The sequence below is a fragment of the Eptatretus burgeri genome, chromosome 10, assembly GCF_056783735.1.
Source record: "Eptatretus burgeri isolate ZD-2024b chromosome 10, Ebu_testis_v1, whole genome shotgun sequence".
NCBI lineage: Eukaryota > Metazoa > Chordata > Myxini > Myxiniformes > Myxinidae > Eptatretus > Eptatretus burgeri.
In genome coordinates this window covers 13,979,596-13,997,156 of record NC_140970.1, presented here as the reverse complement: position 1 = coordinate 13,997,156, position 17,561 = coordinate 13,979,596, and the positions used below count along the sequence as shown (strand labels likewise).

The 17,561-nt window shown below is 43.0% G+C and overlaps 1 protein-coding gene across 1 annotated transcript; it reads left to right on the top strand.

Annotated features, from left to right (window-relative positions):
- Nucleotides 1-3,285: 3,285 nt before the first annotated feature.
- Nucleotides 3,286-4,968, top strand: MT1F (metallothionein 1F; the record flags this gene model as incomplete). Its single annotated transcript, XM_085899931.1, is given in 3 exon segments — nt 3,286-3,581; nt 3,583-4,233; nt 4,235-4,968. Coding segments are annotated over 3 exon segments (1,023 nt in total), but the record flags the coding sequence as incomplete, so codon positions are not given.
- Between the last annotated feature and the right edge of the window lie 12,593 nt (nt 4,969-17,561).

Sequence of the window (17,561 nt, the reverse complement as noted above, 5' to 3'; positions counted from 1 at the left end):
ACTGGAGGGACAAGTCCAAGGTGTATTACAGTATATAATGTGTGTCAAGGGGGACGTTCTTAGATCTGTGAACCCCAAACACAGAATCCTAAACTGAATAGTCAAGGCTTAACTTTTGTTTGTTGGTGTGTGTGTGTGTGTGTGTGTGTGTGTGTGTGTGTGTGTGTGTGTGTGTGTGTGTGTGTGTGTGTGTGTAATGGGAGCAATGGGTTGGCGCTTCACTCCCTACTACTATACACCGTTGTGGACACTCGAGGGCCAAGTCCGAGGTGTATAACAGTATATGTGTGTCAACGGGGACGTTCTTTGATCTGTGAACCCCAAACACAGAATCCTCAACTGAATAGTCAAGGCTTAACTTTGTTTGTTGATGTATGTGTGTATGTGTATGTGTATGTGTATGTGTATGTGTATGTGTATGTGTATGTGTGTGTGTGTGTGTGTGTGTGTGTGTGTGTGTGTGTGTGTGTGTGTGTGTGTGTGTGTGTGTGTGTGTGTGTGTGTGTGTGTGTGTGTGTGTGTGTGTGTGTGTGTGTGTGTCAACCCTCACATTCAAAATCTCAACCCCAACCCTCACATTAAAAATCTCAACCCCAACCCTCACATTCAAAATCTCAACCCCAACTCAATCCTCGCCCAACACAATGTCTTTTTCAAAATGAGATTTCCACCTATATATATATATATTTTTTTTTACGTTTTATTTTTTTTCTCTTCTTCCAATTCTGTCTTTTAAGGCTTTCAGGTTTGATGACGTTGAAAGGGGGAGTAAGCCTGCACTTTCTTCCCAGAACGAACAATGTATATTTTTTATATTTTTTTCTCTTCTTCCAATTCTGTCTTTTAAAGCTTTCAGGTTTGATGACGTAGAAAGGGGGAGTAAGCCTGCACTTTCTTCCCAGAACTTTCTTGATCTTGCTCCCATCAAGCACCATCCGACAAAGAACTACATCGATAGGTTTAGATCCCAAAGAGTGATAGCAACTCCAAAAGTCTCCAAAATATAAATAAATAAAATAATAATAATAATAAATAAATAAATAAATAAATAAAAGTCTCCAAAAAAGTTTCAAGTGTCCAACATAAACCCAACTTTCCAAGTCTTCAAGGTATAACCACATTCCCGTTGAGTTTCCAAGATATGTATCACATTGTGAGTTATCAATCCAGAACCCACATTTCAAGTATTCAAAGTAAAACCAACTTACAAAGTCTCTTAAGGATAACTCATTTCCTGATTTTTTCAAAATTTGTGTCTCCAAGGTAGGACCCATATTTAGAACCATCTTGGCAGAACCCTTTTCCTGAGTCTCCAAGGTAGTTATTTAAACCATCAAGGCAGAACTCATTTACTGATTTTTTCAAAATTTGTGGGTCTCCAAGGTAGGACCCATATTTAGAACCATCTTGGCAGAACCCTTTTCCTGAGTCTCCAAGGTAGTTATTTAAACCATCAAGGCAGAACTCATTTACTGAATTTTTCAAAATTTGTGAGTCTCCAAGGTAAAACTTGTATTCTGGCTCATCAAGGTATAACTTGTTCAGTGGGTATTGTCTTGATAACTCACAATGAGTACTATTGCTGTAAAGCTCTTTTTCAGGATTTTGCTGGTCTCCAAGGTATAACTCTTTGGTTGGGTCATCAAGGACGAACTCGTTCTGTAGGTCTTGGTCGCTCAAAAGGTCTTCAACCAAGCCAACAATTTCACCCCAAATTGTAGCAAAAGCAGTATTTTCATTTCGTATTTCAGACACAATTTCCTGTGAGAGAAAATAATAATGTATTAATTAAGTTATTTAATTATTAAACGAGTCGATGTTTAAAAGGAACTAAAAATAGGAAAATAAAAATCTTACCTCAACAGATAAGACGTTTGAATCCAGTTCATCAACTTGAAGGTTTAGTTCCATACAAGTCTGAGACTTCCAGGCAAGCACACAGCACACCATTGCCAGCAAAAAAAAATGTTTAAAATGGAGCCTTGGCATGAGGCTTTTATAGGGAAAGACTGTTGGGTGTGGTTTCCTGTGGAAATTCCCTGGGCAAGCTCACGCAGGCCTTCTTTGGGCAATTTTTTCAAAACCATAACATGCTGGAATTTTCTTGTGATTTCTTTGTGAGTCAGAGATGAACTGGAAATGATGTAAGAGTAGGTGGGGCTTAGCAAAAGTAGGCGGGGCTTAGGAAAAGTGGGCGTGGCTTATAAAAATACCTCATGAAAAGTGGGCGGGGCCTATCAAAAGTGGGCGGGGCTTGACAAAAGTGGGCGGGGCTTATAAAAAAATTCCGTGGGGCGGGGCTTAGATGAAAGTGGGCGTGGTTTATTGAATACCTCGTGAAAAGTGGGCGGGGCTTAAAGAAAAGTGGGCAGGGGTTTAACAAAAATAACCTGTGGCTCAGGAGGTGGTCAAACAAGAGCATTAAGAGAAGTTTATCATTTCGTAATGGCACAAAAGGGGTATCTTAAAAAATATAAAGATTCAAATGTTTTGTTTGTCAATATTTTAGATGGGGATTATTGTGCAAAGAAAATTAAACTATTGAAGGAATTTGAGAATGAACAAATCTTTATAGGTTCAATGAGTGAGCTGTTCAACCCCCAGGTGTTCAATTCAATGAGGTTCAACCTCGAGGTTAAAAGGGGAGACAAAAAAATATACCTTGGGATAAAAAGGGGGTTTATTTTTAGGGAAAAAAAAGGGAATCGCTGAAAATCCCCCATTCATTTACATAGGGAAAAGTGAGCCAGAACCAGTAAATCCACCCTACTGTCAACACCTAAGGTGGTATTTCTAAAATCCTCAATTTTCATCCGATTGACTTGAAATTCGAAGAGGATTTATATTTCAGGAAACTGAATTCAACTACCAATTCTATTTTGGAGGTCAAATTTTTTTTTCGATTTTGCAAGTGTTGTGCTCTGCACTATGACTTATTCTTGTTTGTTTGTCTGGATTTCTGTGTGCAGGATATCTCAAAAAGTTGTGGACGGATCCGGATGACCTTTGGTGGGCAGGTTTGGTGTGTGACAAGAACGAACTGATTAGATTTTGGTGAAGATCTGGATCTGGATCCAATTACTAGAATTTTTTCAGTGATTCTTCACCATTGAGAGATCGGGCCACTTTGTTGGGGGCCGGTATGATGTCACACCAGCAGAAAGCCTGAAAGACGAGGAAAGGGAGAAGAGGGAGAAGACACGCCCAGGCAAGATGAAAGAGTATGAGCCTCATGACACCCTCACCATTCCTGAATGAAAAGCCTTCATACAAAGCTGACAAAATAAAGCAAACCTCCTAAACTACCTGGGTGAAGCATGTGTAGCTCAGCACGAATCACTTCCACCAGGATGTACGCTTGTTGTCGGTGGTATCTTCCACAATCCTGGTTGTACAGTCCTGTTGACTTCAGACTGTCAAATTGAACTTCCAGAACTCTCTTGTGAGAGGCATAAAGAAGCAGATACATGCAAGTTTGCTGACATTGCATAGTGTGTGCAATATGTCCACCACAGATGGGTTGTAGTCATGGCAAACGACACTGATGTGATAATGATGTGCATTTACTACAGCACACATTGCTGGCCTGAAGGAGTTCTGGGTGCACAAAACGAATGCCTTTCTGCCCAGTCATGAGATTGCTTCATCTCTTGCAGTGAAGTATGATGTCCATGCTGTAGAACTGGCATCCATCCTGCTCAGCACCTACATCCTGACAGGATGTGACACCGTGAGTTACCCCTAGAGAAGAGGGAAAAAGAGGGCTTACAAAGTTGCTGTAGAGAACATTCAACACCTTTTGCCACTTTCCAGGTATGGTGAGCCTGGTGAAAGTCTTGCTGTCAAGGAGGACACTTCCACTTCAGCTGGGCACTACTTCATGTAATTGTATTGTTGAAGTGAATTTGATGGCACACTTGATGCACTGCACGCTCACCTATTTGCCACCATGAAAGGAGACGTGCGGTACCTCCCACCTCCGGAAGATGCTTTCCAGCTCGACCTTCTCCACAGTTTGCATCAGATGGCTGTGTGCAAATGAGCACATCTATCTCAGCCAACATACCTAAATGCCAAGGAGTTTGGCAGACATTTAGTCAATGGTAGGCTGGTTGCAACAATGATGCTAAAGGAATCCAAGCAAAGGGAATGCAATCAGACAAAATTCTGCAGCTGCAAGAAAACCAAGTGTCTTCGAGGCTGCTGCTGTGCATGAGCCAGTGTAAAGTGTCAATGCATGCCTTTGCACCGGACACCCGAACAAATGTTCAAGAGCTGAGCTCATGCTGGAGGACAGTGACAGCGATTGACGACTAATCTATAGGCTATGACCTATCTATTCTATCTATTCGACAGCTGATGTGTTCAATTGATGCACTTCAGCTGTAACACAGCACTTCCTATCGAGTGAGTAACTGTAGTATTAGTAGCTGTATGCACGCAGGATACAATTTCACGTTTTTGCAATAATTGATTTACATGCACAAATATGCCCATAATTTTTTTTGCAATGGTTCTGACAGAGCAGACCAGTTATTCATCTTACCTTAGAGTCTAACCCACTATATAAAAAATACATACAGAAATTGTAGGAGGTCATGTCAGGTACAACCCTTTTTATTGGCATTTCTGATCTGTGGATCCTGGACTAATAAGATCTTCATCTATTTAAATAGCAAAGCAATATTTCCCTGCACTCCTTGTCAGACTGCGTGCGTGATGCACAACAGCTGGTCTTGATAACTTAACTGTGAAAAATTAAAGCCTGCTATAATCACCACACCTGCACAGCTTTCTTCCTCAAGGGTGTTTGTCTCCCAAAGGTTTTCTGCCAGAATTAGCAAGATAATAATAACGACGACATGGGTTACATGCCGGTAACCTCTTGATGATCACCATGTTTGACATAACTGAATAAATTTTGCTGTGAGACTTCAGTGCCCTCAATGATAAAGGTGGAGCAATGGGAGGAGCTGTTTTTCTGCCATAGTTTTGGCATTAAAGAAATGTCCCACAACGGAGCGTTTTCTCATTGTCTTTCATTCATCAACAACAAATCTGCATTGCCCTTTGATCTAAAACATTTTATTAATTCCCCTCTCATTTTGTGGAAAGTGCCTTAATCGGTAGAATTCATGACGCCTGACTAGCCTTAAATCACATCAGGAACAAATTATTTGTTTGAAAGGTTACAAAATAAGTGTAATAGGTTTCACCTGTATGTAATCAGTGGTTTAATTAAATATAGGACCACTGGACCTGTAGCTTATCTGGGCCCTACCCAAATGTTGTAACCCCAATTGGTAGCATTTGGACTTGTAGGTCTGGAGAAGAAGAATTTTGAAGGAATTTACGGATTTTCCCAATAATTTATTACGCCTGCCATTTTGACACACCGTGGGTCACGTGATCGGCATGACCTCCATCCAATGGAGGAGGTGACCTCCATGACCTCCATGACCTCCAATGTAACATCCCTGCCCTGGACTAATGTTGTAACACAAATTTGGTAGCATTCTGAATGGTGGGTCTGGAGAAGAAGATTTTTTTTTTCAAGGAATCTATGCGATTTTACCAATAATTGACTAAGTCGGCCATTTTATCACACTTCCGGTCAGGTGATCAGTGTGGCCTCTCTAATTTAACATCACTACCCTGGCCTAACGTTGTAACCCAAATTTGGTAACATTCTGCCTGGTGGGTCCAGAGAATAATTTTTTTTAATTAATTCATGCGATTTTACCAATTATTGACTAAGTCGGCCATTTTAACACACTTCCGGTCAGGTGATCAGTGTGGCCTCTCCAATTTAACATCACTACCCTGGCCTAACGTTGTAACCCAAATTTGGTAACATTCTGCCTGGTGGGTCCAGAGAATAATTTTTTAAAATTAATTCATGCGATTTTACCAATTATTGACTAAGTCGGCCATTTTAACACACTTCCGGTCAGGTGATCAGTGTGGCCTCTCTAATTTAACATCACTACCCTGGCCTAACGTTGTAACCCAAATTTGGTAACATTCTGCCTGGTGGGTCCAGAGAATAATTTTTTTTAATTAATTCATGCGATTTTACCAATTATTGACTAAGTCGGCCATTTTAACACACTTCCGGTCAGGTGATCAGTGTGGCCTCTCCAATTTAACATCACTACCCTGGCCTAACGTTGTAACCCAAATTTGGTAACATTCTGACTGGTGGGTCTGGAGAAGAAGATTTTTAAAATTAATTTCTTCTTGTCCTGGAATTCTTTCAAAGAAACTTGCTCTCCCTCATGCACAGATTTATCCCCTCTCGTGTTCAGTTGTCTTACCCTTCCTCCCGCCCTTGGTTTACTGAAGCTTGTGGCGAGGCAGTTGTCCTGAAACAACTTGCCTTTGCCTCATGGAAAGCAAACCCAACTGAGGGCAATCTCAGTTCTTTCCACAAAGCTCGGAACAAGTGTGTAGCTACCCTCAGGAGAGCCAGAAAACAACATCTTTCTCATCTCAAGTCTGAACTCTCAAACCTCTCTCCCTCCTCAAAATCCTGGTGGCGTTTAATCAAATCTGTTTCTGGTGTATGTTCCCCCTCCATCCCCTCCCTTACCTCAAATGGCCGCACTGCTGATTCCACACGTGATAAAGCTGAATGTCTAAACTCGGTGTTTGCAGCTAAATCTTGTGTCCCAAACCCATCACTATCTCTACCCACTTTACCCAGTCGCACCCAACTGTCCCTGGACTCTGTATCCTTTTCTCCTGACAAGGTGGAGAGCTTGCTTTCAAACCTCGAGTCAGATTCTGCAACCGGTCCAGACGGCATCAGCCCACGTGTCCTCAAAGCCTGCTCTTCTGCTCTTGCTCACCCTCTCTCTGTTCTATTCACCCTCTCATTTTCCCAAGGTCATCTGCCATCTGCTTGGAAATCTGCTAACATCACTGCCCTGCATAAAAAGGTGCAAAAACAGATCCCTGTAACTATAGACCAATCAGCCTTCTCCCAATCATCAGCAAGGTTATGGAATCCATCATCGCTTCAGACATGAAATCCTTCCTCTTCTCCAATGGCTTGATTTCCAATCATCAATTTGGTTTCAGACCAGGTCACTCTACCCTAGATATGCTGCTACTGCTCTCCCATCAATGGATGGAGGTCCTCAATGCCAGACAGGAAATCCGAGCCGTATCCCTGGACATATCACGTGCTTTTGACACAGTCTGGCACCCTGCCCTACTCACCAAACTCTCTTCCCATGGTATTCAAGGCCATCTCCACTCATGGCTCGCAGACTTCCTCTCCTGTCGCAGTCAACGTGTGGCCCTAAATGGAGTTCTTTCATCCCCTCTTCCTGTGCAGGCTGGAGTTCCTCAAGGTAGCGTTCTGGGCCCTGTTCTTTTTCTGGTTTTCATCAATGATCTCTCGGACTCTCTGGAAAATCCTCTATTTCTCTTTGCCGATGACTCCACCCTCTGCCGTACCATCTGTCATCCCTCAGACCGGCAAGCAGCAGCTTCTTCGCTCACTGCAGATCTGGATAAAATCACAAACTGGTCCAACACGTGGAACATGTCTTTCAATCCAGACAAATCTCACACTCTCACTATGTCTCTTCGAAAGGACCGTTTACAAAACCCCCCATCCACTTTCTCAACAATCCTCTGGAAGAAGTCTTTTCTTTCAAGCTTCTGGGTCTCACTATCTGCCATGACCTTTCCTGGGAAAGTCACATTTCCAACCTTGCCTCAAAAGCCAGTCGCCGACTGGGAATCCTCCGTCGTGCAAAGTCCTTCCTCGGCCCTCTTGAGCTCCTGACCACTTACAAAGCTTTTGTCCGTAGCCTGATGGAGTACTGCTCTCCCCTCTGGGCTGGTGCTCCTGCCTCCCACCTTTCTCGACTTCACGCTGTCGAAACCAGGGCTTTTAAGATCATTGGCATCTCCCGCAATGAAGCTGAGTCTTTGGGCCTCTCACTCAATCACCGCAGGTTGGTCGGTGGTCTTTCTGTCTTCTACCGACTCCTCTCCAGCCTTGCCCCCTGCTCTCTCTGCGATTTGTCCCAACCACATTTCCACAGGGCGCTCAAGGTCCGCCAACAACCCCCTTCAGGTAAAACTACCAAAATCACGAATCACTGCTCATCTTCACTCTTTCATTCCTCTTTTTTCCCGCCTTTGGAATAAACTTCCTCACTCTATTCTTTCCCATTCTTCCCTTCAGGCTTTCAAAACAGCTGTTCACCACCACCTCTTATCTTCCCCCATCCAAATCCTCGATCTTTTCTACCCCCGATAATCCACCCAAGCCCACTTCCTTCAATTCTCCTGCTTTACTTCCTGAAAGTCCCTTTAATGTCCATCTTCCCCTCGCCATGTTCCCCGTCCCATCCCCATCCCTCTCCCTTCCACAGTTCACCTGTGTCTGTTCCCCAATGTTTTGTCCCTTCCACTCCCGCCCCTCTTGTCTCATGCCTCCTTGCTGTGAGTTGTGTGTTAGCTCTCATACGAGCCTCGACCAAGGTATAAAAAAAAAAAAAAAAAAAAAAAAAAAAATTATGCGATTTTACCAATAATTGACTAAGTCGGCCATTTTAACACACTTCCGGTCAGGTGATCAGTGTGGCCTCTCCAATTTAACATCACTACCCTGGCCTAACGTTGTAACCCAAATTTGGTAACATTCTGACTGGTGGGTCTGGAGAAGAAGATTTTTTAAATTAATTTATGCGATTTTACCAATAATTGACTAAGTCGGCCATTTTAACACACTTCCGGTCAGGTGATCAGTGTGGCCTCTCCAATTTAACATCACTACCCTGGCCTAACGTTGTAACACAAATTTGGTAGCATTCTGAATGGTAGGTCTGGAGAAGATTTTTTTTTCAAGGAATTTATGCGATTTTACCAATAATTGACTAAGTCGGCCATTTTATCACACTTCCGGTCAGGTGATCAGTGTGGCCTCTCCAATTTAACATCACTACCCTGGCCTAACGTTGTAACCCAAATTTGGTAACATTCTGCCTGGTGGGTCCAGAGAATAATTTTTTTGAATTAATTTATGCGATTTTACCAATTATTGACTAAGTCAGCCATTTTAACACACTTCCGGTCGGGTGATCAGTGTGGCCTCTCCAATTTCACATCACTACCCTGGCCTAATGTTGTAACCCAAATTTGGTAGCATTCTGAATGGTGGGTCCAGAGAAGAAGATTTTTGAAGGAATTTATGCGACAGTCATTTTGACACACTTCCGGTCACGTGATTGACATTGCCTCCGCAATTTAACATCCCTACTCTAGCCTAATGTTGTGACCCAAATGTGGGAGCATTCTGACTGATCGGTCTGCAGGAGATTTTTCAAGGAATTTACTGTCATTTTGACATACTTAAAGTCAAGTGACCGAAAAGAGCTTTGCAATCCACGCTACCAGTCAGGAGTTACCCAGTTACCATTATCCCGTTACCTTGCTGCCAAATTTCAGCCAGATTGGCCCAGCAGTTTGGACGAAGAAGTCAAAATGGGAGACGGACGTAAGGATGGATGGTGCACAATGACAATGCCTTATCTGGAATTCCAATTCCAGAGAAGCTAAAAAATAAAGCTGCCTCACTCAACTAAGGTGCTTTTGGATGCAACTCACTTGGTCAACCAACAAGGCAAACATGAAGACCAAGTATCTTTCCAAAGAAATCAGACATAAAATGGTGGATTCACACCATTCACTGGAGGTTATAAGAGGATTATTTTAAAGTCACTCATTTTCCTTTTTAATAAGGTCAAATCCATCATTAAGAAGTGCAAGACATATCATCCCACCCAGACTCGACCCAGATCAGGTCAACCATCCAAACTCAGCATCCAGGCAAGCAGGAAACTGGTTTTGGGTGTCACTATAAATCCAAGAATGACTTTGAAATATCTGCAAGGCTCTATGTCCAAAATGGGTGTCAGTGTTCATCAATCAACAATATCCTGTTCCCTTCACAAAATTGGCCTCCATCGACAGGTGGCCAGAAAGAAGCCATTCCTGAAAAAGATGCATCGAAAAGTTGATTATGGAGTTTGTGAACAAACGTCTCTATGATTCTGCAGCTATGTGGTGAAACGTTTTGCGGTGAGAGGAGATAAAAATTGAATGTTTTGGCCTAAATTGAAAGCATTACATCTGGTGCAAGGCAAACACTGCACATCACCCAGTCAACACCATCCCCACTGCCAAGCATGGTGGTGGCAGCATCATGTCTTGGGGCTGCTTTTCATCAGCAGGGTTGGGTAAGCTTGTCAGGATAGAAGGAGCAATGGACGATGTAGAGGAATGTGCACGAGAATCCTTGATGAAAACCAGCTCGAGTCAGCCATGAATATGAAACTGGGTAGGATATTCACATTTCAGCAGGACAATGATCCGAAGCACAAAGCTGAAGCCACAGTGGAGTGGCTGAATAAGAAAGAAAGAAATATTCTTGAGTGGCCCAGTCAAAGTCCTGATTTGAATCCAATTAAACATTTATGGCGAGACTTGAAGATTACAGTCCATCGACGATCTCCATCAAACTTGGCAGAACTTGAGCAATTTTCATGTGAAGAAGGAAAAAAAAAAGACATAAATGTCATTGCCCCAGTTGTTTTAGTAATTTTGCTGTATGGAGTTAAAGGGCTAGCCCATAGTTATTTACAACTAAAATTGCCACCAGTCTACTTGTAGGCTATCTTTGATCGAATCGTAAAAATAAAGTTAGATGCAAGTCTAAGCCATCATTCCTTATCTGTTTGCCAAGTTTGAACAAGATCGGTAAATGCATGTCCGAGAAATGCTTGAGGTTGAGGACATTTATGCCTGGTGTTAGCTAAGAGGTTAGGGTGCAGGCTTTGGATCCTAGAGCCCTGAGTTCAAGCCCCATTGGCCACCGAGTTGACACCAGGGGATTGACTCAGCCTGTCCTCCTTCCGAGGTTGGTGAAATGAGTACCAGTGTAGCAGCCAAAATGCTGCACACGAAGGGAAGGGGTATCGACAGATTGATTAAATCTGGTTTGGTGTGGCACAGCATGATGGGCCGAATGGCCTCCTCCTGCGCCTTAATCCCAAGTAAATCCTTGTGTTCGATATGGGTTTTTGTTATTTTTACAACTAAAATGGCCGTCAGTTCGCCATCTCGGATCTGATCTCGAACAAAAAAAAAATGACATGCTTATGTAAGCCATCATTCATTATTGCTGTGCCAAGTTTGAACAAGATCGGTAAATGCATGTCTGAGAAATGGTTGAGGTTGGCGACGTGTTTCATACGGGTTTTTAAGAAAAACTAAAATAGCTACCGGTCAGCCATCTTTTATCAGATCACAAAATAAAGTGAAGAGCACTTGGATGCCATCATGGTCTGTGCTTTTGCCAATTTTGAACAAAATCGGACCAGGGACGTCTGATAAATGGTTGAGGACCCAATTAAGTAGCAAAATAGCTGCCAGTCAGCCATCTTGGTTCTGATTTTAAAAAAAAATTAAAAAAAAACATGACGTGCATATGTAATCGATCATTCCTTATCTGTATGCCAAGTTTGAACAACATCGGTAAACGCATGTCCGAGAGATGGTTCAGGGCATGTTCAACATCAGGTTTTTTTTTACAACTAAAATGGTCGTCAGTCGGCCATCTTTGATCGCATCGCAAATCAAAATGATGTGCAAACGTATACCTGCATGTGTTGTCTTTGTGCCATGTAAGAATAAAATCGGACCAGACATGTCCAAGGTATGGTTGCGCACACACGCGCATGCACAGACACAAAAATTGAGATAATCTAAAATTGTGAAAATTGAGAAAAAAACGAAATCCAACGGGGTCCAGTAATATGGACAAAGATTTCACCATCTCACTGTGCAAAGCTGGTAGAGACCTACCCAAAGACTCATTGCAGTCATTGCGCAAACAATGCTCCCACCAAGAACCGACCGAAGGATCTGACATTTTTTGCACCCGGTGAATTATGATTTGTACATGTTTTTTGTCAGTATTCCTTACATTTAATATCCTTCAACTATAAGTGTTTAGTTTGATCTCTTCAATTGTGAATAAAAATGTTCATTTCGAAAATTATTTCTGCATAATTCGTAATTCATCTAAATATGCCATTATTGGGAGGAGTTGAATACTTTTGCAGGCCACTGCACATACAGGTAATTTTTTTTGTGCTTGACTGATATGCTTTCTGGCAACTTGGGAAGGGCACGACAGGTGACAGAGGATAGATGACAGTGCACTGACAGTGGGGAGGGGGTTGGACAACATGAAGATGCAGAAAGGGGATGGACAAAAAAAAGAGGAGGAGAGAAAAGAAAGAAGGGAATACAGCAACTTATAAATAGATGGTGAGAGGTGGGAAAGATTAATGGTGAAAAAATATTTTGGGTATGAATAGAGCAATACCTGAAGTGGTGTTGTACTGCACATTTCAAGCCAAGGAGGGAAGAGTGGGATTGAACAACCTCAGTCAGGTAGTTCCACAAATGGAAGAAAATAGCATCAAAGGTGTGGAAGTGATCAGTCAGCCTGGATCATGGAAGTTTCACTGGAGGAGGTTTCTGGAAGGAGTATAGCCTGGAGGGACTGATGAGGGATAAATAGCAGATGATGCATATTATAAAGAGGGGCTCCAGAAAACAGAGGCGCCACTCACTCTTTCTCTCTCTCTATTGAGTGCAGCCTGTGACTGCTGGTTGCATCACTGGTTGGGACGCGGCTATGGCGCTGATGCAGTGTCCCCCTTACCAGTACACTGGTGCTCATTTTGCTGACCTCGGAAGGATGACAGGCTCAGTCAACCTCCTGGTGTATTTTTAATTCAGTGACCAATTGGGCTTGAACTCAAGACCCTAGGATCCCAAGCCGCCCCCCTAACCATTAAGCCAACACCAGGCTTGGCAGAGGCTCCAGAGAGAGAGAGGGAGAGAGGGGGAGAGAGAGAGAGAGAGAGAGAGAGAGAGAGAGAGAGAGAGAGAGAGAGAGAGAGAGAGAGAGAGAGAGAGAGAGAGAGAGAGAGAGAGAGAGAGAGAGAGAGAGAAAGAGAAAGAGAGAGAAGAGAGAGAGAAAGAAGCAAGTCCATCTCCTGTGCTTCTTTGTGGGAATTGAGTGACAATGATATTGAGAGCTTTGAATTGAACAGCATACAGCAGATGGGTATAAATTGGGAGAGACACATTTACATATTTACATTTGGTAATAAGCATAGACAAGAAATTATGGCACAAGACGAGGTTACTTGGCCCATTTCATGCCTGCACTTCATCAACACAAGATACCATCACCCAGCACACGCAAGCTACTGAAAACCCCATGTCAGACTGCAATCGCTATATCCTATCTGGCATTTGTTGGCTGCTGATGAACAAATATTTTCTCACTGATGATGCCGTGATGCAAACTGATCCTTTCGCTGTCAGTTATATCAACCATTCTCTTCTTTTCTCATATGCAGCAGATAGCTGCAGGTTTTCATCATTCTTTTTGAAAGAAGAATGGCTGTGCCACTTTGGTTGAAAATTGGAATGTGGTTAGGGTGCAGGCAATAATTTGCCGACACTTTGCTGGGCTTGCAAAAGTCGCCTTCCCGACATCCCGTGGCGACCAAATTTTTCTGTGGATCAACTGCAATTTCCTTGCCAATGTCCCGGCAGGCAAATATTCAGTATTTTGCATCTTGTAAATGATAAATCATAGAAACATACAATTTAATTGCCCCTCCAGATTTTTTTTTAGCTTACACTGAACAACAAAATTTTTTTACTGGAGATGTGTAAAGTGATTTAGACTAATTTGGGTACGCTGATTTCAAAAATCATAACCGTTTTGCTGTATCACGTCAGGATTTTCAGTAACAGAAATATTCCCATTGCCTAGAAGTCAGGATTTCAATGAAATTTACAAAAATTCATTTATTCATTAATTGCATCATGAATGCTTCAAAATTATCGAAATTACAGAAAAACTCCACTAGAATGTAATTAAAAATGCTTTAGGCATTTGGCTTTGCGTTTGTGCTGCTCTGTGTCAGTTTCACGATGCAGGAACCAGCAGAAATCGCCCATCATGTTCGGGTTGTGCCGCCCTTGGTAACGCGTCTCCATGAGTGAAATCTCTTGGTGGAATCGCCGCCGTGCTCGTCCGAGACTGCTCCCAAGTTGTCAGGGAAGAAGTTCAGGTGCTGGTGTAGGAAATGGATTTTCAGGGACATCCTGGAGCCAAGTTTCCTGAAGGACTCCAGCAGCTGCTGCACTATTTCTTCATAGTTGTCCGCGCGCTCGTTCCCCAAGAAGTTGTCCGTCACAGCTTTGAAGCTCCTCCACGCTGCCAGCTCTTTGGGGTTTAGAGTTGTCGGAAAAGTTTCGTCCTTCATAATCTGTCGGATTTGCGGTCCAACAAAGACACCAGCCTTGATCTTGGCCTCCGACAAGGTGTTGCCAAACTTTTCCTTGAGGAAAACCCACGCCCATTCAGATCCATTGCCCGTACAAAACTTTTCATCAAGCCGAGCTTTATGTGGAGTGGTGGAAGGAAAACCTTGGCTGGGTCGACAAGGGCGACATGCTTCACGTTGTGTCGACCAGGTACATGCTCCTTTCGCTCTTCCCAATCTTTCTTCGTCCAGTGATTCTTGTCGTCTCTGCTATCCCAGAGACAAAGGAAGCACATGTATTTCGTGTAGCCTGACTGCAGCCCTAACAACAGCGCCACCACTTTCAAGTCTCCGCAGATGTGCCAGTTGAAGTCATTGTACTTGATGGAATCAAGCAGCTGCCGCATAGTCTCATAGGTCTCTGTCATGCCGAACGCGTGAGCCAGTGGGACTGATGGTTTCTCGTTGCCATTGTGGAGCAAAACAGCCTTCAAGCTGTTCTTCCCCGAGTCGATGAAGAGGCGCCAGTCTGCAGGATCGTGATCACACCCAAGTTCTTTCAACAGACCGTTGATGTCACTGCAGAATGTCATCGTGTCTTCCATCTCAAAGAACTCAGCCATGTCTCTGTGACGTGCTCTGAACAAGGATATCTTGGTGTTAGGTTCAAGTAGATTCCACTGCTGCAGCCTTGATCCAAGCAGCTCTGCCTTCGCCTTTGATAGCGAGAGATCTCTTACAAGATCATTTAAGTCTCCCTGGTTCAGAAGGTGTGATTCTTGAGTGTCGGGTTCAAAAGGTCCATCATCACCATCCTCTTCACCACTGCTTACAGCTATGTTCTGATCAGCTGGAGGTGTTGGAACGGGGTTCTCGTCATCATGAGGCACAGGTTTACGAGCAGAGACGCAGTCAGCGTACTTGATGTGACCTTTAGTCTTCTTGTTGAAGCCGGCGATGCTTGTGCAGCAGAAATAACAATCATCATGATGATTCTGCGGCTCACGCCATATCATGGGCACCGCAAATGGCATGCTCGCGCGCTTGCCCACCAACCACTGAGTCAAGGTTGTGTGACAGCTTGTGCAGCAGATGTGTGGTGCCCAGCTCTGTTCTTGGTCCCACACCTTACACCCGAAGTAGTGAAAGTAGGCGGCCTTCATTTTCACTGCTGTAGATATACTTCGCTGTTGATCTTTTTTGGTATACCGACCACAGACATAACAGAAGTTGTCAGGATGATTGGTACAGGAACGCCTACTCATCTTTATCTGAAAGAAAGAAATATAACACAAGTTAACAACAATTGTACGAAATAGACATGTTAAAGACATATGTAAATTTCATTGAAATCCTGACTTCTAGGCAATGGGAATATTTCTGTTCCTGAAAATCCTGACGTGATACAGCAAAACGGTTATGATTTTTGAAATCAGCGTCCCCAAATTAGTCTTAATCACTTTACACATCTCCAGTAAAAAAAATTTTTTGAAATTTGTTGTTCAGTGTTATCTGGAATTGGAATTCCAGATAAGGAATTGTCATCATTTACCGTACAACCCGTTTGGACTTCTCCTGCCAAACCGCTGGGCCAATCTGGCGGAAATTTGGCAACAACGTTCCGCTCCTGATTGGTAACGGGGATCGCAAAGCTCGTTCCAGTCAGGTGACTTTAAATAGGTCAAAATGGCAGACTTAATTAATGGCAGGCTTTTTCCTTCAAAAATCTTCTTCTCCATACCCACCAGTCAGACTGCTACCAAATTTGGGTTACGATATTAGGACAGGGTCATGATGTTAAATTGCGGAGGTCATGCCGATCACGTGACCAGAAGTGTGTTAAAATGCCAGTCACATAAATTTCTTCAAAAATCTTCTTCTCCAGACCCACCAGTCAGACTGCTACCAAATTTGGTTTGCGATATTAGGACAGGGTAATGATGTTAAATTGCGGAGGTCATGCCGATCACGTGACCAGAAGTGTGTTAAAATGCCAGTCACATAAATTTCTTCAAAAATCTTCTTCTCCAGACCCACCAGTCAGACTGCTACCAAATTTGGTTTGCGATATTAGGACAGGGTAATGATGTTAAATTGCGGAGGTCATGCCGATCACGTGACCAGAAGTGTGTCAAAATGCCGGTCACATTAATTTCTTCAAAAATCTTCTTCTCCAGACCCACCAGTCAGACTGCTACCAAATTTGGGTTGCGATATTAGGAGAGGGTCATGATCTTAAATTGTGGAGGTCATGCTGATCACGTGACCAGAAGTGTGTCAAAATGCCGGTCACATTAATTTCTTCAAAAATCTTCTGTTCCAAACCGACCAGTCAGAATGCTACCAAATTTGGGTTACGATATTAGGACAGGGTAATGATGTTAAATTGCTGAGGTCATGCCAATCACGTGACCAGAAGTGTGTCAAAATGCCGGTCACATTAATTTCTTCAAAAATCTTCTTCTCCAGATCCACCAGTCAGACTGCTACCAAATTTGGGTTGCGATATTAGGAGAGGGTCATGATCTTAAATTGTGGAGGTCATGCTGATCACGTGACCAGAAGTGTGTCAAAATGCCGGTCACATGAATTTCTTCAAAAATCTTCTTCTCCAGATCCACCAGTCAGAATGCTACCAAATTTGGGTTGCGACATTAGGACAGGGTCCTGATGTTAAATTGTCGATGTCATGCCAATCACGTGACCAGAAGTGTGTCAAAATGGCGACCTTTGTAAATTTTTGGGGAAATCATGTAAATTCCTTCAAAAATCTTCTTCTCCAGACCCACCAGTTAGAATGCGACCAAATTTGCGTTACAACATTAGAGCAGAGCCCAGATAAGCTCCAGGTCCAGTGGTCCTATTTTTGTTAACAAATGCTGCTGATTAGCCGTTATTTGAATGTACGGATTTACTTTGAGTCATTTCCGTTTTTATTTTTGGCGGGGAGAGGAAGCAAAGAGCCGCTGGTGTGGTTCATCCTCTTTGCACAAGCTGCATAGTTCATGAGGGTATGGACTGTGATGGCTCTATTGCGCTGAACAGTTCTGTTTGGAGAAATAATAATTGATCTTGCAAGAAACCAGTCTCCTTGTCCTCTAATTATTGTGGAGTAGAAAAGAGGTTGAAGGAAACAAGACGACAGGGGAAAACTCATACATGATATCAGCTAACGTAAAATTG